The sequence below is a fragment of the Benincasa hispida genome, chromosome 6, assembly GCF_027475165.1.
Source record: "Benincasa hispida cultivar pf3 chromosome 6, pf3_genome.v1.1, whole genome shotgun sequence".
In the NCBI taxonomy this organism is placed as follows: domain Eukaryota; kingdom Viridiplantae; phylum Streptophyta; class Magnoliopsida; order Cucurbitales; family Cucurbitaceae; genus Benincasa; species Benincasa hispida.
Window position 1 is genome coordinate 52,503,553 of NC_143483.1, and position 23,312 is coordinate 52,526,864.

Genomic DNA, 23,312 nt, shown 5'->3' on the forward strand with positions numbered 1-23,312 from the left:
TGGGCCATAATTACCATTCTCATCGGATCTAGTCTATTTTCCAACGACTGCACGCCTGAATTTAGAGGCTGCATTAACCTTGAGGAGCAACAGACATAGCGATTATTATTGAGATTGCACTGTAATTGCTTTCAGGATAGTGGTTTCTCCATGGCGTAATAACCCTTCGTGACATCTGTTCTAACACAAACTTTGGAATTAACATACACCAAATAATAATATTATATGATTTTACTACGATGTTAAATAACAATTAATTCTTCACACACAAACAAAAAAAAAAACCTCATATTCATTTCCATAATTTGATCGAACCGTATAAATCATTTCTTTAAGCATATGCTTAATGAACGTACGTAACTTAAAGAACTTCATTTTTAAATTGAAGAGAAAATTCAAACTTTACTACCTAGACCTACACTAAGATACGTCTACATCAAAATAATAATAATAAATGACTAGTCAAAATTGGGAATTCAATTGTTCATTGGGAAGAAAATTCCGAGGACGGCTAAAGAATGAAACAAGAGCCACATTAGCAATATTGATTTGAGTTGAAAAGTATGCACTTATGTTCTTCTATAAATTAAACCACTCTCCCAATTATTACATACAAAGAAAAAAAAAAAAAAAAGAACTACAAACACTTATAAGTGGGAGAGTTATTAGAGAGAATTAGAAAGCCAAATAATGGAGAAAGGAAGTATTATGATGATATTGGTGTTGGCTTTGGGGGTTTTGAGCATGGCAAATGCTCAAAGTGCCAATAATGTGAGAGCTACTTATCATTTGTACAACCCACAAAATATCAATTGGGACTACCTCAGAGCGAGTGTATATTGTGCAACATGGGATGCTAACAAGCCTTTGGAGTGGCGTCGTCGTTATGGTTGGACCGCTTTCTGCGGCCCTGTCGGCCCTCGTGGCCAAGCTTCTTGTGGACGTTGTTTGAGGGTAAGTAAATCTTCTTGTTGACGAGTTTTTAATTCAACTGCACATCTATAAGCATTTTTCGTTCATACAAAATCATCGTGTTTTAAAAGTAATCAGATCATCGGTTAGTCTATCATAAGAAAAAAGAAAGTTTTTGAAGCTGAAAAATTTTCATGGGGTATAATGCAGGTGACTAACACTGAAACGGGAGCTTCAACAATAGTGAGAATTGTTGATCAATGCTCAAATGGAGGGTTGGATTTGGATGTGAATGTGTTTAAACAGCTTGACACTAATGGAAATGGAAACTTCCGGGGCCATCTTACTGTCAACTATCAGTTTGTCAATTGCTAAGTTTCTACTTTAATAATTTCATTTCATTCTTCCTAGAAGAAGAAAGAAAATCATGTTCTAACGAATAAAGTATGAATAATAAAGTATGTAATAAAGGTTCCATTAATTTGTGAGCTTGATATAATTGAGAAAATAAAAAGAATTTATTACCCTATCCTTTTTATTTTTTTATTTTTTTTTATTTTTTTATTTTTTAACAACAACAGTAAGATGGAAGGTGGAACATTCAATCTCTAAGGAGGAAGGTTATGCCTATTAATGTTTGAGAATAGTTTTTTTTATAAAAAAAATTGCTTTCGAGTACTTTTTATCATATAAATACTTCAACTATATATAAAAAAAAGGTGTTAAATAATAGGGTTATACTAAACCAAAGTTTCCACGATACATGACTTTCTTTGATAATATTGTGTATATATAACACTCTAATCTCCTAAAGAACAAAACTAAGTCCGACTCTTTATTTTGTACCAACTAAATGATAAAAAAAAGGACGTATATAATTAAGCGGACAAAACAAAAAATAGGTAATGTAATACTCCGCACATTTTTAGTAATAATGTAATTTCAGTAACTTTATTATTTGGAATTTCAGTAATTATTATTAGTTGGAGGGCATTTTTGAAATTTTGAACTCAAGTGCGGGAATTTAATTGTTAGCATGAAATTATTCAATTTGAAATTCAATTTGAAAATTAATGGCAGGAATTAATTTTCTTTTGAAACGGAAAAGAATTCAATAGTAAAACGGAAAGGAATTAAATGTAATGGAATTTAATAGTAAAACGGAAAGGAATTAAATGTAATGAAATTTAATAGTATAAAACGGAAAGGAATTAAATGTAATTATATTTATTTCTTTTTTGTTTTATTATTATTATTATTATTTTTTATAAAAAGTCAAACCCCACCTCCCATCTGTTCGTTTTCTCCTTCCAATGAACAATGACAATGCCCACGATCTCTAACCAATGTCCTCTGACGTCATAACATACAACTTCAGCGGCAACAACGCTTGTGACTTAGATTTGAGTTACCCACTTCTTAATGGCTCCAAATTTCGAACAACAACCAATAAGGATTAAAGTTGTTTTGCATATTTGTTTGATTCAAGGTTCCATTGGGCAAGGAAAAGGTTGAGCTTCTAGTTTCTAGAGTTTGCGATTAGAGGTAAGTAATCTTACTACTGGAACCGCCGTTGTGCCGGTAAATTTATGATTGATGTTGAGGATTGTAAGACTAGTTACAAGGATAATTTTGATTGTTCTGAGATTTAATGGAATGTTTAGAAAAGATATATGAGCATGTGATAATATGACTGAAGCATGTTAATGTATGAGCATGATTTAGAATTTTATGAGACATATTAAAAGGACGATTGGGCATGACCCTAAATTATGAGTTAAGCGACACTACTACGGAAATGTCTTAAAGTTAGGTGAAAGTTGGAGCATTTTATTGATGTGCTTATTGATGTGATTTATTATGAAAGTGTGTAAGTCATATGATGTATTATGAAATTTCAAATGTTTGATTGTTACATGAGTTAGTGCATGAAAGTGATGTACTAGAGTGGATCCATTAATATTAGATTAATGACGTATGTTGAGGTTAACTAACCTGACCTTGATCAGGAGATTTTAGAGGATTCATGATTAGGTGAATGTTATATGTAATATGAAGTTAGATGCAATCTTTTTTCCTTTCCAGACTATGTGACTGCATGAAAGTGATGCACGTCCAAGGGCACTAGTACATGAAAGAAATGTACTAGGGCTGATGTGTATGAAAGTGATACATACCTAGAGGGTACTGGGGTGTACGAAAGAGGTACATATTCAGTGGGTTATGTGTATACGAAAGAGGTGTATATATAACTAGATGTACGAAAGAGGTACATACTCAGTAGGTTAGGTGTATACGAAAGAGGTGTATACTTAACCAGGTGTACGAAAGAGGTACACATTCAGTGGGTTATGTGTATACGAAAGAGGTGTATACATAACTATGTGTACAAAAGAGGTACGCATCTCTACATTTATAGAGAGGATCTACGGTGTACGAAAGAGGTACATACTCAGTGGGTTATGTGTATACGAAAGAGGTGTATACATAACTATGTGTACGAAAGAGGTACGCATCTCTACATTTATAGAGAGGATCTAGGGTGTACGAAAGAGGTACATACTTAGTGGGTTATGTGTATACGAAAGAGGTGTATACATAACTAGATGTACGAAAGAGGTACATACTCAGTAGGTTAGGTGTATACAAAAGAGGTGTATACTTAACCATGTATACGAAAGAGGTACACATTCAGTGGGTTATGTGTATACGAAAGAGGTGTATACATAACTAGACCTACAAAAGAGGTACATACTCAGTAGGTTAGGTGTATACGAAAGAGGTGTATACTTAACCATGTGTATGAAAGAAGTACACATTAAGTGGGTTATGTGTATATGAAAAAAGTGTATGCATAACCATGCGTTTGTAAGATATTGTATTTCCTTCGGGATTTACCAGAGGTTGTGGGTTCTATGGGACTTACTAGAGGTAGTGGGCATACTTAACTACAGTAGGATAGAAATCAGCCTTTCATGTATGTATTGTGTCCCATGAGGACTAGAGTAGTTTATATGTTTCACTAGAGGTAGGCATCTAGAGAACATAGATGCCTAGCCTGACCCCGGTAGTGGGGTTACTTACTGAGTATTTTATATTCACCCTTTCTCATATTTATGTTTCAGGTAAGGGCAAGGGCGCACTGGCGAATGACAAGAGGAATCCTTAAACGAGCCACTGGGGACTAGTTTTATGCTTCCGCTCATGAGATTTAAACTTCTTTTCATGTTTTTCTTAGTTTTCAGTGTTGATGTTTAAAACTTACTATTAAGAACCGCTTCCAGATTTATTTATTATCATTTATGATTTATGGGTACCCTATCATTGTTTTTAATATTTGAAATTAAATGCAAAGTCTTTTAAATTTACCTTATTTAATTAGCATTTATTTCACCATAATAGAGTGTCGTTTTAAGTTCCATGCATGCATGTGTTTAGTAACGATCTAACTTAAGTCCTAGGGGGTCGGGTCGTTACAGGTAAATTATCGATTTATACCTCTAAACTTTGAAGTTGTATTCAACGAAAATCTTAAACTAATAATTGTTTAAATTTGAACCCTGCACTTTTACAAGTATATTCATTTGTACCCCATTAGCTTTTGTTTAGATTAATTAAATATCACGCGGGACTTATAATTTTATCATTTAAACTTCTAAACTTTCATAAATGAATAAGTTTGGATTCTCAAGTAGTATATTCTTTATGGAAAATCATCCATTCCTCATATCCAAACGTCCCTTTTATTAATCTAACATTTAAAGAAGTTTTATACACACACGTAAGAATTGATGCATTATAGCAATTTAAATGGATAATTTTAATAGATTCTAATTTGATTCATCTACGAAAATTTTAAATTTTAAGTTGAAATAATTATAAATCACATAATATTATTTTAACGAAATATGGAGGAATAGAGTGTGAATTGACATATTTATGAAAGTCTAAGATTTAAATTGATACAAATAATAGCTCATCAGAGTTTTATTTGATACAAAGCTCTCAATGTTTTAAGACTTCAAATTGCAACACAACCTTCGAAATTTAAGAAATGCATTAAATCTCTTTTAATAATGTGATTGCGTTTAAATATATACTTTCTTGAATAATTTGTGAACTAAGTATAGTACTAGCTTGTGTGAAATATTCAACCAACTTTTGTATGGTGTTCAATGAATCCAAAGGACACTAAGATTTTGGTCAAGGAAGAAATTTGAACCAAATGACGAACAAATGAACGTGCTCAAAAGAAAATTCCAAGGGCGGCTAAGAATTGAATAAATGCTAATTTATTAAATTACTAGTTTAATTTATCGTAATAGACTATCGGATTTAGACAAGTCTGATTTGGCAATAATTTTGTTTTTAGTCTATTTTTAAAGGAAAAATTATATTTGTTTTCCCTCCTTAAATTTCATACTATAGTCTCCAATTTTTTTAAGAAACTCTTGAATTCATCTTTGAGAAATTTATACGGATTCATCAAATTTTGAGGTCCACTCGAAATTTGGCCCAGCTTTAAAAAACACTTGAATTTTGACCTAATTTTTAAAAACACTCGAATTTTAGCCTTCTGATGACATCAGTCGTGTGTGAAATGTCCGTTTAGTCCTCAAAACATTTAATGTCGCACACGCATCGCATATTCTCGCTCGTTCATCTCGTTTTGGTCTCATTCCTCTCATGCCTTCCTCTCGTTCTTTATTGGATAGATCAAACATTTTAAATTTTAAAATTCAGTCCGTTGACTTCTTCTTCTTCTTCCTCTTTCTTATGCCTTTCTTTTTCTTCTTCTTTCTGAATTCAAATGAAAGAAAAAACTCAAAGGAAAAAACTACAAAATTGATGAGAAAATACTAAAGGAAGAAACAAGAGAAAGTAGTGAGAAGAAGAAACGAGAGGAAGAAACAAGAGGAAAAATTCAAAAGAAGGGAAAAATCAAGGAAAAAATGATTGAGAACGACGCGAATTAGAGAGCGAGATGAAGGAATGAGTGAAAAAAGCGAGAAATCTGCATTGCGTTTGGTCTCGCACGTGATTTGGGGTTAAAATGGTACTTTTACACGTGGTTGACTTCATCAGGAGACCAATTTTCAAGCGTTTTTGAAAGGTGGGTCAAATTTTGAATAGGCCTCAAAATTTGATCCATCTGTACAAATTACTCTTGATCTTAGTCAAATTTTAAAAGCAAAATTAAGAAAATCAACATTTCTAGGCTCTTTTTGATAAGTTGAAACTTATCTTTGTTTTTGAAATTTGGCTAAGAATTAAAATGTTTTAGTTACGAAAAGTGAAAATCATGGTAAAGAAATTGTAATAAAATGAACATAATTTTTACAAAACTTAAGAACTAAGAACCAAAATGGTTACCAAACGAGAACTTAGTTTTTAACATTTGGTTCGGTTTTTAAAACATTTGTAGAAAGTGATTAAGTGTTTATAAGCTTAATTTAAAAAATCAAAAACTAAAAAATTAAATAGTTACTAAACGCGTCAATTTTTAAAATAGATTTTTAGGACTCATTTGGTAACCATTGATTTTTTTGTTTTTTAAAATTAAGTCTTTAGACATTACTTCTACCTCTAAATTTTTTTACTTAAAAAAATGTAAATTATTGTAAGAAATAAAGAAGAAATAAACTTAGTTTTCAAAAACCAAAAACGAAAAACGAAATAATTATCAAACAAGATTTTAATTTTTCATTTTTATATTTAATATATAGATCTCTAACTTGGATACATATTTTTAAGCTAAACTTTATAGATGTATACGCAAAATAGCAATGGATTCGTGGTTTGGTAGCTAATTAATATTACCAATTTTAGTGGACAAACAAGTCAAATTAAAAATATGAAAATAGAAAAATTAAAAAGAAAAAAGAATCCAAATCTAATCTTTGAGATATAAAATGTCAAAATTTCCAACCCTTTACGAATGATCAAAGCAAATGATTTTGAGTTTGGTTCCATTTTATTTTGCGTATGGGAGACGATCGTTACAAGGGTTGAATGGTATGAATACATCCAAATTCCAAAAATCCCAAAAATTTTACTTTTATGTGATCACGTAACTTGTGGTTTTCATTACACATAATTCATTATTAATTAAAATAATTATTTCTTCGTAGATCGTAACAACTATTCTTGATGTATGATAATAGTTGTATTTTTATCATATCTCTAAAAAAATGAAGTTACAATTTTACTCTTAAATTTTAAATTGTAAAATTCAATTCCTTATCTCAAGTGGACTTTTCGTTACCCATTTATTAAACTTTTTTAACCCACTTCTGACTTTAGCATCCCAATGAAGCCAAAGTCACGCACCTTGTTTTTTTTTTTTTTTTTTCTTATTTTTCCTTAAAAAAAAAAATAAACAAACAAACAATGACGACTAGTTATGGGGAGACCCAATTGTTGCCCTTAAGAGATATTTGGCTCATAGGATTGGAATTGGCTGGACTTAGCATTTAAAGCCAAGGCCACGTTTGGCCTAAGGAGTAGATATTCCAGGGTTTACATTCAGAATTCCAATGAGGTAATTTGGTAGGATTTCTCATTTCATACGTGATATACCACCAGCTCTCATCGTCTATTATTTCTCCATTTCTCTTCTCCGTTTTTCTTAGTGAAACCCAGATATGTATTCCTCCACTGAAGCCCTAACTCTCCTTTCCTCCTTGTTGCCTTGCATGTCAACCGATGCTCCTTAGAGGTACATAATCCACTTCTTTCTGTGTTTTGTTGGCTCTTCCTCTTTCAATCTATTTGCAATTTCTTTCCTGTTGACCTTAATTTCAACTCTCTCTTCTCTTCCTTTTTTCTTGACCTTTTTTTTTTGCGACCATTTTTTTAGACACAGTTTGTTAACAATTTTTAGAACATTTTGTTATCTTTTCTTAACCACAATTTGTTCACAATTTTTAGAACATTTTGTTAACTTTTCTTTAGTCACAGTTTGATGTTTCATTGATGGTTTGTGGTGTTCATTGATTCAATTTTTAGAATATCACGAACATTTTGTTATCTGTCTTTTTCATCCCAATAGTTCCAATTATCAAATTTATACATTTTTTTCGGATTTATTCTTCTTTCTTCCAATCGATATCTACAATATCTTTAATATCTCTTGATTTGTTTTGATTGATGAGTAAATCAAAATTTATCTCTCCTTATTTTGGGTACTACAAATCTACTCCTTTTGTTTAGATTAACTCTCTTAGAAACTTCCTTCCATTGATTAGAGTCCACCTACCCTTGCCACCTCTTAGAAGAAAATTTGTTGTGGTTCCTTTGTTGTTGTTTTCTTTTGGGAATGTGAGACACATTAAAATACCATAACCTTAGAGGCGTGGCATGAGGTTGGATTTCGATGATTGAAGTTTGGTGGGCGAGGTCCCTTGATCTACATAATACATGTTAATTTCTAACTCAAGACCGATGATGAGTAATTTGTTATAGGATTTCCTATTCAATGACTACACTACAAATTCTACCGAAGGCCTCTGTTATTTTAATTACATGATTTGTTTTTTTTCTTTGTTGAACTACATGTGGTTGATGGGAAGGGTTTACATCCGATTCGAGGGTACTTAGAGATGCAGTATCACGACCAACTGGTTTAAAAGTCCCAAGGGATAAGATGATGCATTCTCTTTTCTTCAGATAGTGGTGTTGTTGGGTTTTATGTCCTAAAACTCGTGGTTTGTAAAAAATGGAACTTATACTGAAAGTTCAATAAAGATGTTATTGAATAGATGTTTTTCTTATTAGAAATCCAATAAACCTAAAAGTCTCTTGATTATTGGATGAGTACTTGAACTTTATGTGAAGACGTAAAAGTGGACCAGGTTTGAGTAAATAGTCAAAATGATCTATAGTATATGAATAAGGTTGGGTACTTTATTCTGGTAACACTATTGAATGCAGTTTTCTCTGTAGCTAATTGAAGGATCTTTTACCGAAGAGTTCCATGAGCGCGTTCGGATCGCTCCGATCTCACCGTGACCGAAATACACATTATACATTCAAAACAAACAGTTATGCAAAAAAACACTAATTATCGGCACGCTATAAACAACAAAGTAACAAGGGAAAGAGTGCCATACCAGTTAAAGACATTCTTCAAACTTCAGCACTTAAAGCAGCGGAAACCTTCCATGCGATCTACCAACGCCTAGCAGCAGCGTCAACAACAGCAGCATGAACAACTGCACGAACACGAACTCCGCGGAGACGACACCTCCAATAAAGAGCCCCGGGTATTCTCGAAGTGAGAACCCAAAGCGTGGTCTTTGGTGAATTTGGTAGAGGAAGGAGGAAACACAAATCGTGTAGGCGATAAGTAAGTGGGAGGGAAAAAGACCCTATCGCATAGCAGAAATGCTTATCGTTTAGGATGAGCTACACGATCATGTAGGATTTACTGAACGATCGTTTAGGAAAAGGCATACGATCATTTAGTAAAATCGACACACTATACGATCGTTTAGAGAAGCTATCCGATCGAGTAGGAAATAACGTGCGATCGTTTAGGCGCGAGGTTACTATCGCATAAGCTCTCGATTCTTTAAGCGATCGTTCTTTATTTTCCAACGTGCGCTTGTGAATTCTTTTTGGGCGATTTGAAGAAAAATGAAAACTCATCGGTTACAATAACCAACGTTGCCCCACTAACCCACGTCCGAACGTGAATTTTGGATTAATTACCATATAATTAATCAATTAATTAATTAATAAATATAATCATATTATATTTTTATTCTACAGTTTGATATCACATATCTACTATAGTATTTTCTCCTGTACTTGATATAAATCATATTTATATCAAAACAATGTATCTCATACATTTAGCCAATTATATTATATATAATTAACCAGTCCAACTATATCAAATATAATCGAACTTCTTCTTGTCAATTTGAACATTTCAAATTATTAACCCAAATACTGGTTCTCGACTTTATCCAAGCTACCTAGGGGACCTAATGAACCTGTGGCTCGAAGCTCCAACGGTTTGTGAATAGCTGACTAAACTCTTTAGCCACGAGATCCACCATCCGTTAACTGTCAGGCATTCCACTAAAGACCAACAGCTGAACTCTTCTTACCACAGATATATTTTTGTGTCCATTGGATATAACCAATCATGAGTACAATGAGCCTTCATAGATGCTTGTAAGTACATCTGGGTCAAATTACCGTTATGCCCCTGTAGTTGCATCTCACACCTTAAGTACCACTGATTCCTCTAATGAACAATACAACATAGTCCAACTATATGTGAAAACCTCTCGGGCCAATAGAAGGTGTGTGGCGCCACATTGTTCAAGCCCCGGAATCAGCCCTTATGGGAGCTATCTATCTGCTTACCCCTACCTCAGGGAAGGAGTGAATTCCATCTTGTGTAGCAGAGTTCCAAACTCTCAAATCAGACGAATCCCTAAAATGGTAGGTTTGAATCGGCGACCTGGCCACTCGCACCCATACAAATCAAAGAACTGCCCTCAATGGCAGGAGTTCCCAACTCACTCAGAATTGAGGTCATGTTACCTATGGTTATCGTAGTGAAGTGAAGTCTCTGTCATGAACGGTGTTATATAACGAGACGTTAACACTTTGTGGCCAGGTCTTATACAAACTCTTTGTATAGGATGCCTCCATTCGTATGTTCCCAATACGAATGATCAGGATCAGATCATATGTGACAAGTCACAACACTTGTGACCATTCCATAAAGTAGGTCACATCTGTAACGTTACCAGGATAAGGTTTCCCTCCTATATCCATGTACTACAGACTATTTTTGGTTATCACTCAAGACATGATTCACTAGTATGTCACCACATACATGCTTGAGCCATATACAGATAACCAGGGATTTTATGTTTATTGGTTTGTGGTAAAGTAAATAAAATAAGTAATTGAGCAAAAATACAAGATGTGAAGTAAATATCATATATTAACAACACAAGCGTTCGTACAAACTTTTTACAAACTACAGGACACGAGACTTTAGGGCATCAACCCCAATAGTTACAAGGAGTTGTAAAGTGCTACAAACAAAATGATCCTAATTCGTTCATGTTGGGACATGAGAAGTGGGGTGTCCTCGTGCAAAAGAGTTGTGCAAGATCGGAGCACGAAATTAGTCACTCTTACTTTATAACATAGTTTACTGTTTAAGATTGACTATTTCAAAGCGATGGCATAGGTAACTTGACCCTAATCCTGAGCTAACTATGAACTTCTGTTTATTTGGAAATATCCTTAGATTTGCATAGGTGAGGGTTGGCTCAACAGCATCAGCTCAATAAACCTCATATTTCAGGGGTAAGACCGGATAGATAACTGGGGACATAAGGTACAAGACAAAATTCACTCCTACTCGCTTTTGGGGATAGTAGAGAGGTTGTTTCCTTAAGTGCCGATTCTGAGTCTTGAACAAGGGGCCCCACCTTCTCATTGGCTCAAGAGGGACCTGGTTTTGTTGATCGGATCATAAAAAAATTATTCATTAGGGGATCAGTGGGGACTTAAGGAACAAGAGATAATTTTGGGGGTAAAATAGATATTTGACCAAACCGTTATTACGAAGAACCTGTGAAGTGTTGACTTACTAATTATGGTTATGTCATGTGGACATAATATATCTATGGAGTTCAACTATGGGCTTTTGTGGAGTGACCCATTGGTTAAAGAATAGGGGTTAGATCAGTCTAACGAGTTTAGCTGATTAATCTTGGATCGTTGGAGCCCATGATCTGTAGGTCCATGAGGTCCCTTTACTAGCTCAAAAATGAATTAGCCCTAGAGTAGCATGATAAGTTAATTTGAAACGTTCAAATTAGAATCAAACGAATTGGAGAATATATATTTAAATATGATTTAAATATATGAAGATGGATTTGTGTAAAATTAATTTAATATTGGATATTAAATTAATTAGAATTATTTAAATTGTTTAAATAATTATTTATTAATTTTATTAGAAATTAATTTATAAAATTAATAAATTTTTATTTTAGAAAAAAAATATGATTTTAAATCAATTTTGGATTTTGAAAAAGAAAATTACACAAAATGGAAAAATTGGATTTTTCCACCTTCATCTTCAAAGTTGCTCACAAAAAACCCATTATCTTCAACCTTCAATAAATCTCTCTGCATAATATGCAATATATTGAAGAGATTGGAGTAAAGTTGAAGTGATGCAACCGATTGAATTTTTCTAAAATTCGGGTAGAAGAAAGTGTTCTTCATTTGGGTTGCTGCAGTGAGCATTCTCCAAGTTCCCTTTGATTCCAACTTATTTTGAGTCTCACAAATCAATCTAGAGTACCAAAAGAATAATAAAAAAGATCTTGTGGTGGTCTACACAAAGATTTGGAGGATTTAGCAGCTGAAAATCGAGATTTCAACGGTTCTTCAAAGGTATGTCTTGAAACCCATTAAATTCTGTTATGAGCATGTTTTCTTTTCTGCCAAAATTAATGAATTAGAGTGCTTATCGATCCTCGTCGCTTCCGCTACGTGCTATACCATCGCAACAATTGGTATCAAAGCATCAAATAAGCATTCAATTCGGTTTAATTTTGGTTTTGTGGGTGTTTTATATGAAAAATATGAAACTGTTGTACTGATATGGTTTTCTGAGTTTTGGCCTTTAATTTCTCGTTAAATTTGTAATTATCTTTTGTTTGATAAGCTTATATGTCTTCTGAAGAGTCTATAATTTATTTGGAGTCATTAGAGTTGAAATTAAGCTGTAATTTGAAGAAACAAGCGAAAAGGTTGAGTTGCAGATTCCAGAAAATCAGCCTCTGTTCATATCGTAGTTAAGCTTCAGTAGCTAAACGATCATTTAGCTTCATGCGTTAGACGATGTGAAGAAAAGCTAAATGATCGTGTAGCTTCGGGTGTTGATTGTTTAGGTGTTGTGAGCTAGACGATCGTGTACCTATTGGAGCTAAGCGATGCGTTGTGTTGCTATACGATAACACTACATGATCGTGTAGCTTCAGGTGGGAGCTAAGCGATGTGGTGAAGAGCTATACGATAGCGTTGTATGATTGCTTACCACGATCATTTACCTTTAATTAGGAGTTAAATGATATGTTGAAATGCTATGCGATAGCACTAAGCGATCATTTACCTTTATGCGGATGTTAAGCGATGCGTTAAGTTGCTATGCGATAACACTAAGTGATCGTTTATATATGCACGGCAGCTGGGCAATGTGTCGAGAGCTATGCGATAGCACTAAGAGATCAATTACCTTTGTGCGTGCACTAAACAATCAAGATGTGGTGTTAGACGATGACACTAAGTGATCATGTAGTAAATGTCTATGCTAAACGATGGAGCTATGCAATAGTGTTGGACACTAAGTGATCGTATAGCGTCCTTTGGCACTAGACGATGACATTATACGATAGAAGGAAAACACTACACGATCGTGTACCTTGATCAGGAGCTATACGATAGTTGCTAAACGATCAGGAAAATGCATGACGATGGTCGTCAATTCTAAACGATTAGCCTTAGCGAGATTTTGAGCGAGAGCAAGAGCAGCCGGTTCGACCAATTCTCTTGAGGTCTGGTCTGGTTCAGCTTCAAATAGTTTGTGGCTAGTCCAGTTCAGACTTTGCTGGTCCAGTTCAAGCCGTTTGGTGCGGTTCGAGCAGTGTTGAAACTCTTTTTGTAATAGTTAGGCTTTTGTTTGCATGTTTTTGCCAAAACTAAAACCATATCAGTTTGTGTTCAATTATTTATGCATTAGATGTATGTTATAGTTAAATAAATCTTGTATATATATATAGTACGTGTAGGATTGTATCAACAGTAGTGAAAGCACAAGGATCATTTAAACACTTAAATTCACTAATTTTGGCAAAATATAAAGCATGCTCTTGGAGAAACAAGTAAGTTTCAAGACATATCTCTTGTAGAACTTCTTCAAAGCTCCTTCATCAGTTGTTATCTTCTCCAAATCTCATTGTAGACCATCTCAAGATCTTCCCCACTATTCTCTTGGTACTCTAGATTGAGTTGTGGGACTCAAAACAAGCTTAAATCAAGGGTAGAAGGAGAAAAGTTCATTGCAGAAAATTAGTTGAAGAATTCTTTCTTCAAACCAAATTTTCTCTCAAAATCTCTATAGATTGCATACCCGATTTTCACTCCAATGTCATCACTATATTGCAATCAACATGCAAAGGAGTGAGTTGCATGACTTGCAGCTCATGCTTGAAGAAGACAAATCCAAAGCAAATTCTTCCTGTGTGAGATACTACAAAGATGGATAATGAAAAAACTCTTTATTCCATTTTAGTGCTTTATTTGTTTTTTTTTCTCCTTTTCAATTTTATCATAAAAAAAATTTGGTTTAAAAAATCTATTTTGATTTTAAAAAATAAAAATTAATTAATTTCATAAATTAATAATTAAATAAAACTTAATCAATTTAATATCAAATATTAAATTAGTTTTAACACATATCCATCTTTATATATTTAAATCATATTTAAATATATAAATTCTCCTATTCCATTTAATTCTAAAATTAAACATGTAATTATATCTCATATAATTATTAATTTCCTTAATTCTAATTTGAACGTTTCAAATTAACTTATCACACTATTTTAGAGCTAGTCCGTTACGAGCTAGTAGGGGGACCTCGCAAACCTACAGATCATGGGCTTCAACGATCCAAGATTAATTGGCTAAACTCATTAGACCAGATTAATCTCCATTCGTTAAATAATGGGTCACTCCACTAAAGCCCATAGTTGAACTCCTCTCACTGTAGATATATTATGTCTACATGATTTAACCATAATCAGTAAGTCGACTCTTCACAGGTTATTCCTAACAACGGCTGGGTCAAATATCTGTTTTACCCCTAAGATTACATCTTATTCCTCAAGTTCCTACTAATCCTCTAATGAACAATGGTTTGTGATTCAATCACTAAACCAAACTTTCTTAGCCTAATGAGAGGGTGGGGCCCTTTGTTCAAGACCTGGATTCAGTACTTGAGAGAACAACCTTTCTCTTATCCCTAAATCGGGTAGGCGTGAACTTTGTCTTGCACTCTATGTCCCCAGCTATCTATCTGGTCTTACCCCTAAAATGGGAGTCTTATTGAGCAGGCGCTGTTGAGCCAATCCTCAACTATGCAAATCTAAGGGCAATCCTGAATAAACAGAAGTTCATAGTTAGCTCAGGATTAAGATCGAGTTACCTAGGTGATCTAGGTGAAATAGTCAATCTTAAACAGTAAACAACGTTATAAAGTAAGAGTGACTTATTTCTTAGTCCTGATCTTATGTAAACTCATTGCATAAGACGCCCCCGCTCCTCATGTCATAACATGTACGAATTAGGATCACATCGTATGTAGCATTCTACAACTCTCTATAACAACTACAGAGTAGGCCGCATCCAATGGTGTTACCAGAATAAGGTAGCCAACCTTATTCATGTACCATAGATCATTTTGACTATTTACTCGAATCTAATCCACTCTTATGTGTCCACATAAAGTTCAAGTACTCATACAATTGTCATGAGTCTTAGTTTATAAGATTTAGACTTTTGTACAATTTATGAAATCGATAACAAGTCTATTGGTCATAGAAAATGTTTATTATTTTACAAACTGCGAGTTTTTAGGACATAAAAACCCAACAGTATGCCATTTAGATTTAAAATCTCACCTTAGGAAGCATGCAACATGCATTGAAAGTATGTTATAAATTGTTATATTATATAGTATGCATGTTAGGGTTTTTGTATTTAATATAAGTGTTATATTAGATATTGAATGCCTAAATGTTGTAGATATTTAGCAGTCTAAAGCTTTATAAGTTTTTATAAAATTGGGTTAGATTTTTAAAATCCATAATGAAGAATAGCTACATGCTCACGTAGGTTAACCACTTGTTTTAATAGTTAAAATAAGTCGTTAAACTTGTAAAACTGGGGTTACAAACTCAATCGGTATATAATCCTATCAAAGGCTGGGGGTATTTAAGTTGACGGTCTATAGAATACCTTTTACCTGGGGATTATGGTCGAATAATTGAGCGTTGGTAACTGGTTTTATGAGTATTCGTGAGCGATGTGAGGTAATTTATCACCTAAACATCGTAGGTTAAGTCCATTTATAAGAGTTATATTTGGATAAACCACATAGACTTAGGGTTGATTTTATTAGCCGAAAAAGAACCTAAGTATAAATTTACCCAAAAAATTAGAACACTTCAGTGGTAGTTAATAACTTCTATATGATAGAGTTATTATAAAACTTCAGTGGGAGATTAATAACCTATACGATATTTATTCTTAGCTCTCGCGTCCCTAAGAGTTCACAGTCTAGATTTAAGCGGTACTTTGTGTCACCCTAGGAGTGACCTTCATTCAGAAAGTACTTTTTAGCTTAAATTTAGATTTTGGTGAATAAGGAGAAGTTGTTCGAACTGAAATCAAATGTACGATTTCAAACTACCACGTCTCCACATAGTTCACACCGTGAGATTCATATGACGCTTCGTGTCACCCTGGGAGTGACCTCCATTCGGAAAGTGAATGTATGAGTCAATATCAAGGTGAACGGAGGAAGTAGTTCATAGTAAGTGGGTGAAGGAAATGTGTCAACATATCCTACGGTCTCCTCCATTAGTCTGAATCGTGAGATTCCTATGTTGCGCCTGCTGGTTAGCTTTAAGCGGCCCTTTGCTAGTCTTTTAACAACGGTTATCCTTTCGGAGGTTTGTAACATAGGATTCAGAATAACCCAAACTTCAGTAAAATGAATAAGGTCTTATAGTTCCATTTTGGGTATTGTCTTCTATTTTGGAGACATACTCATACCATTCTATAAGACCCAAAAATGGCAGGTCTTCACTTACAGAATTATTAAGTGTTAATAATTTCTGACCAAAAGCAGTACCTAAATAAATGACTATCGAAATATGAGTTATTCTAAAGATAGTATTTAGACAAGAATGTCTTGATGTAGTATCGTTGCAAAAAAATAATCTTGGGTACATTATTAAAATTGCTAAAACATGATTGGATTTATAATTTCAGAATGATGAGTTCAATAATACAAGCGTTGGCATCAGATAAAATCATTAGGGATAATTACATAACTTGAAAATTAAATTTGAATATGATATTTGTGATAGACGATTTTTGGTTTGTCTTAACTGAAGGTTGTCCTCCCATTCCTAGCTCTAACACAAACTAAAATGTTCGGGATAGGTATGATAGATAGGTCAGGGCTAATGATAAAGCCCGTGTTTATATCTTTGCCAGCCTATCTGATGTCTTGGCAAAAAAACATGAGGATATGAGTACTGCCAAAGTGATTATGGAATCTTTTCGAGGGATGTTTGGACAACCTTCCTTCACCCTGAGGCATGATACCATCAAGTATGTTTACAACAGTCGCATCAAAGAGGGGACCAATATTCGTAAACATGTCCTGGACATGATGATCCACTTTAATGTGGCAGAAGTAAATAGTACTGTCATGGACGAGAGAAGTCAAGTTGATTTTATTATAGAATTTCTTCCGAAGAATTTTATACAATTCTGTACGAATGCATTAATGAATAAAATTGAATACAGTTTGACTACTCTATTGAATGAGCTGGGCTTACCAGACAATGTTGAGAACAAAGGGTCTGGAGTGAGAAGTAAATGTTACTACTTCCGAGAAGAGAGGAATGTCCTCCAAGCCTGATATTGTCTCATCTTCAAAGAATAAGAGTATTCCTGTGAATAAGAGTAAAGGGAAAGGGAAGAAGAAGCTTGCTGGAAAGAAAGGCGAGGATAACACTACAGATAAAGGGAAATGTTTCCACTGCAACGAAGAAGGGCACTGGAGGAGAAACTACCCTCAGTATCTTACTGAGAAGAAAGCAGAGAAAGGTAATCAGGTTAACTAGTCCCTGGGACCATTTGCTCAGCTTATCTAGTGGGATAAGTTGCTACTTGATCTTACTGTTTTTGTAAATCTTGTAGAACAAATTGTATATATTTTTGTGATAAGTGAAATGTTCATTTACAAAAATTATGTTTGTTCTAGTAACTTCTGTTAAGAGTCAAACTATTAAAAAGTTATTTGTAAATATTCAGATATTTAAATGGCTAGATCAAAGTATTGAAAATTTAAAGATTTCTAGATCTGACTGTTAACAAAGAGTTATTGAGACAGGTCAGATGCGTCTTAATCAAAGAGTTGAGAGTACCTCAATGTAATGGGAGGAAAGTGTGCTTCCTGGCCATTATTGAGAATAAGATACATCCCCATATAGTTTATTCAAAAGCCTATTGTATACTAAACAATGTTTACAATGATTCTCTCAGCTAAAGTGTTTGAGAATCACCTAGTAGGACTAGGAATACTAGACTAATAACCTAGGGCAAGTGGGAGAAATATTAGGTATGGGATACCAAATGGTAAATGATGGGTATGGGATACCCTAGTTTATTGTATTTCTCTATAAAACTCAGAAACTCAGTCTTATATATCGGATATATAAGTTACCACTGGAGTTTTAGCCCAAGTGGGAATTTATTGGGTTTTATGTCCTAAAACTCGTGGTTTGTAAACAATGGAACTTATATTGAAAGTTCAATAAAGGTGTTATTGAATAGATGTTTTGCTTATTAGAAATTCAATAAACCTAAAAGTCCCTTGACTATTGGATGAGTACTTGAACTTTATGTGGAGACATAAAGGTGGATCAGATTCGATTAAATAGTCAAAATGATCTATAGTATATGAATAAGATTGGGTACCTTATTCTAGTAACACTATTGGATGCGACCTGCTCTGCAGTTGTTACAAAGAGTTGTAAAGTGCTACAAACAAAGTGATCCTAATTCGTTCATGTTGGGACATGAAGAATGGGGGCGTCTTTGTACAAAAGGGCTTGTGCAATATCAGACCACGAAATTAGTCACTCTTACTTTATAAACGTTGTTTACTATTTAAGACTGACTATTTCAAAGTGATGACCTAGGTAACTTGACCTTAATCTTGAGTTAACTATGAACTTCTATTTATTTGGAATTATCCTTAGATTTTCATAGGTAAGAGTTGGTTCAACAGTACTGACTCAATAAACCCCCTATTTCAGGGGTAAGACTGGATAGATAGCTGGAGACATAAGTTACAAGATGGAATTCACTCCTACTCGCTTTTAGGGACAGTAGAGACGTTGTTCCCTTAAGTGCTGATTTTGAATCTTGAACAAGGGGCCATGCCCTCTCATTGATCCGAGAGGGACTCGGTTTTGTTGATTGGATCACAAAACAATTATTCATTAGGGGATCAATGGGGACTTAAGGAACCAGAGGTAATTTCGAGGGTAAAACAGAGATTTGATCCAACCGTTATTATGAACAACCTGTGAAGGGTGGACTTACTAATCATTGTTATATCGAGTGGATATAAAATATCTATAGTGAGGGGAGTTCAACTATGGACTTTAGTTGAGTGACCCATTAATTAACGAATGAGGGTTAGATCAGTCTAATTAATTTAGCCGATTAATCTCGTATCGTTGGAGCTCATGATCTATAAGTCTACGAGGTCCCTCTACTAACTTGGAAATGGATTAGCTTTAGAGTAGCGTGATAAGTTAATTTGAAACGTTCAAATTAGAATCAAACGGAATTGGAGAATATATATTTAAATATGATTTAAATATATGAAGATGAATTTGTGTAAAATTAATTTAATATTGAATTATAAATTAATTAGAATTATTTAAATTTTTTAAATAATTATTTATTAATTTTATTAGAAAATTAATTTATGAAATTAATTTGTAAAATTAATAAATTTTAATTTTAGAAATAAAATATGATTTTAAAATCAATTTTGGATTTTGAAAAAGAAAATAAAATTACACAAAAAGGAAAAATTGGATTTTTCCATCTTGATCTTAAAGTTGCTCACAAAGAACCCATTATCTTCAACCTTCAATTACTCCAAACATGAGCTGCAATATATAGAAGAGATTGGAGTGAAGTTGAAGTGATGCAACCGATTAAATTTTTCTGAAAATTTGGGTAGAAGAAAGTGTTATTCATTTTGGTTGCTGCAGTGAACATTCTCTAAGTATCCTTTGAGTCCAGCTTATTTTGAATCCCACAACTCAATCTAGAGCACTAAGAGAATAGTAAGGAAGATCTTGTAAGGGTTTGCACAAAAATTTAGAGGATTTAGTAGCTGAAAAATTGAGATTTCAATGGTTCTTCAAAGGTATATCTTGAAACCAATTAAATTCTGTCATGAGCATGTTTTCTTTTCTGTCAAAATTAATGAATTAGAGTGCTTATCAATCCTCATCGCTTTTGCTGCATACTGGTACCATCCCAACAGGTCTCAGACTATATGTCTACTTAATACTGTGAACCTAATAATTCATAATGATTGCAACATGGGCAGGTTACTACTATTTGTGTGGTGCTGGTTATCCGAATGTTGAAGGATTCCTTGCTCCATATCAAGGTCAACACTACCATCTAACCGAGTGGCGTGGAGGAAACCCACCAACATGCCGAAAGAGCTATTTAACATGAGGCATTCCTCTACTAGAGATGTTATTGAGAGAGGATTTGGATCATTGAAGGGTCGATGGGCCATTCTAGAAGGAAGATCCTATTACTCCGTTGGCATACAATATAGGATAATAACAACATATTGCCTCTTATATAACTTGATAGACAGAGAAATAGGTTTAGACCCAACGTCTGATGAGGTGCATCTTGGTGAAGGAAATTCAAATGAGATAACATTTAGAATATAAACTTTGTGGAAGTGACTAATGTCTAGACTGAACGGATGGATAATCTTACAAATCAAATGTTTGAGGTTTGGAAGATTGTATGACTAATATACATAGTTTAGTTTCCTATGTATTTTTGGTGTTTGTCACATGATCTATACTTGAACTATTTTTTGTGTGTAATTAAAGTTAGAAATACATGGGGTTCCTTTTAAATTATGTGAACTAAGTTATGTGTATATGTCAATTTAAAAATTTTATATACATTAACTTTACTAAAATTAACATGTTAGTTCAGATGGCGTCGCGAATTCAAAAGCCACAAAGAATAGGTGGACAACCATTGAGAATGAGGCATTGGTTCAGTGCCTACTACAACTAGTGGAGGCAGGTGGTTGGAGGGCTGATAATGGGACATTCAGACTTGGGTACTTGGTACAAGTACAAAAATTAATGAAATAAAAAAACTCTTGGAAGCAACATACAAGTAACTCCAAATCTAGAGTTGAGAGTAAAAATTTTGAAGAAGCAGTACAATGCCATTGCAGAGATGATGGGGCCAACGTGTATTGGGTTTGGCTGGAATGAGGAACGAAAGTGCACTGAGGCAAAGAAATTAGTGTTTGATGAATGAATTAAGGTAAGACAATGAATATAATTCATACTTTTTATAAAAAAATAAAATATAATATGCTTACATTTGTTAACTCCATGCAGGGACACACCAATGCTTGAGGTCTACTGAACAAACCATTCCCTTACTTCGATGACTCGGGGGTAGAGATAGAGCTACTGGTGGTAGATGTAAGATGACTGCCGACATGGGTTCACAAACTGCAAAAAAAATATTGAGGAAGATGATATGGACATTAATCTTGAAGATTTTGATATACCTAATCCACATGGACTCGAGCCTACATCGAGGGAGAACATGTCATCCACTCCCATAAGCATGATACATGGTGTAGGATCGTCCAAATGGAGTAAGAAAATGCATCATATTCAAGGGATCTTATTGACACATTTTGCGAAGGTATGCGAGAAACTTTCATGGAAATAGGGAAGATTGTTGCATGGCCAAAAGAAATGATGGAAGTAGAATTATCCCCATGCAAACAATTAGACATTGAATTATAGACTATTCTTGTAATGGACATGGATAACTGTTTGTTTGTAGTTGAGTCTCTATTACCTAATCCCAAGCTCTTGCACTCATTCCTTGACTACCCAGCAAAATGGAAGTATAAAAAAATGCATGTGTATCTTGGGAAGGCAACCATAACCATGACTCAATGGAACTCTGTTATGATTTTCATTTTTGTTTGACCGTTTTGGTTATGCTTACTTTTTACATCTATTAGACTCTTTTAATTACATGACTTGTTATATTTTGTGGATGGTTTGTAATATTCCTAATTAGACCATTCATGTTAACCCTAAACTTTGGGACTCTTCATGTTAATACAATTGTAATCAAAATTGTTTTTATTGATCAATGTTAAATTTTTTCGTTTTTTTCATTATTATCATGAAAATCAATAGAGTTAAAGAAATTGAATTAGAAGTACAAAATATGGAAAGTTTATACAATTCAAAAATGATACATCATACAATTTATGATTTCACAAAAAAAGAAAAAAAGAAAAAAACTAAACCTAGGAATTTAAAACCAACACCCCAAATACAGGCTTTAGAAACCTAGTAAAATATTGATTCTCAGAAATAAGCTCCAAACATTTAATTCCACATCTGCGTGCCAAACTTCTCCCTAAAATTTACAGTTTGATTGTTAAAAATTGGTATGGAATGGCGAAAGTAGAATCTTGGTTTTAATAATGGGCAGTTTTTAAATTTTCTGATTTATGGCCATTAAATTGCATGGAGGGCCTATCATTAGACTTAATTCTCCTATTTTATCTTTCATTCCCACGGTGGCCTCAAGGTGTATTTTTCCCGCAAATTTAGATAGTTTTATCGGTAGTTTTTAAAATTTTTTATGAAGATTTTGTGGTGATTTTCCTTTTTAAATATTAGGGGCTGTTTAAAAGCAACTCTTAAACACACACACACACATAGATATAAAGCCTTTGCCCAACAAAAATTCCCAATCTCCCAATAATATCACCTTCATCTTCCTCACCGATGGCGACAACGGTTCGGATTGTGGCCCAACAACAGCAATTTCAACACATGCATGGCTTATACGACACCCATGCCTCATCGGAACCACGGCATCGTTCTAGCACCAATTTTTCAATCCATCGTCGGAAGCCTTGGTTGCCTTGTAGGAGGAGGGGGCGACGGCCGGAGTCCACATACCTTTTTGTGATTGATACCTCTACGTCAAGAGTGTACTCTACAAAGAAGACATTGTTTAGTTTTTGGGCAAGTCGTTTTCAGAATGTTCTATTCCTATGAAAGGACTTTAAGATAGAGAATATAGTATGGTTCAATTACTATTTTCTAGCGCATAATATTTTCATTTGCATGATTTGATAGAGTTTTTAGTTATTACAAGGTATTTGTGTGAGATTTGAATTATGTTTAATATAAGTGTGTAATGTAACAAAATATGGTGAA

At 33.9% G+C, this 23,312-nt stretch overlaps 1 protein-coding gene, 1 long non-coding RNA gene and 1 pseudogene across 3 annotated transcripts; all 3 read left to right on the top strand.

Moving 5' to 3' along the window:
• Positions 1-623: 623 nt before the first annotated feature.
• On the top strand, positions 624-1,441 carry PR4 (pathogenesis-related 4). The gene is made up of 2 exons (XM_039034647.2): positions 624-954; positions 1,123-1,441. The coding sequence occupies exons 1-2, from the start codon at positions 691-693 to the stop codon at positions 1,285-1,287; spliced, it is 429 nt and encodes a 142-aa protein (XP_038890575.1). The 5' UTR covers positions 624-690; the 3' UTR covers positions 1,288-1,441.
• Positions 1,442-2,207: 766 nt separating this feature from the next.
• Positions 2,208-4,228, top strand: LOC150035753 (uncharacterized). Its single transcript, XR_016530170.1, has 2 exons — positions 2,208-2,457; positions 4,038-4,228. It is a non-coding gene; the product is annotated as an uncharacterized LOC150035753 (long non-coding RNA).
• A 3,090-nt stretch (positions 4,229-7,318) lies between these two features.
• Positions 7,319-22,106, top strand: LOC150035754 (uncharacterized; annotated as a pseudogene). The gene is made up of 4 exons (XR_016530028.1): positions 7,319-7,630; positions 20,393-20,818; positions 21,031-21,372; positions 21,450-22,106. The product of XR_016530028.1 is annotated as an uncharacterized LOC150035754 (transcript).
• Positions 22,107-23,312: the final 1,206 nt, after the last annotated feature.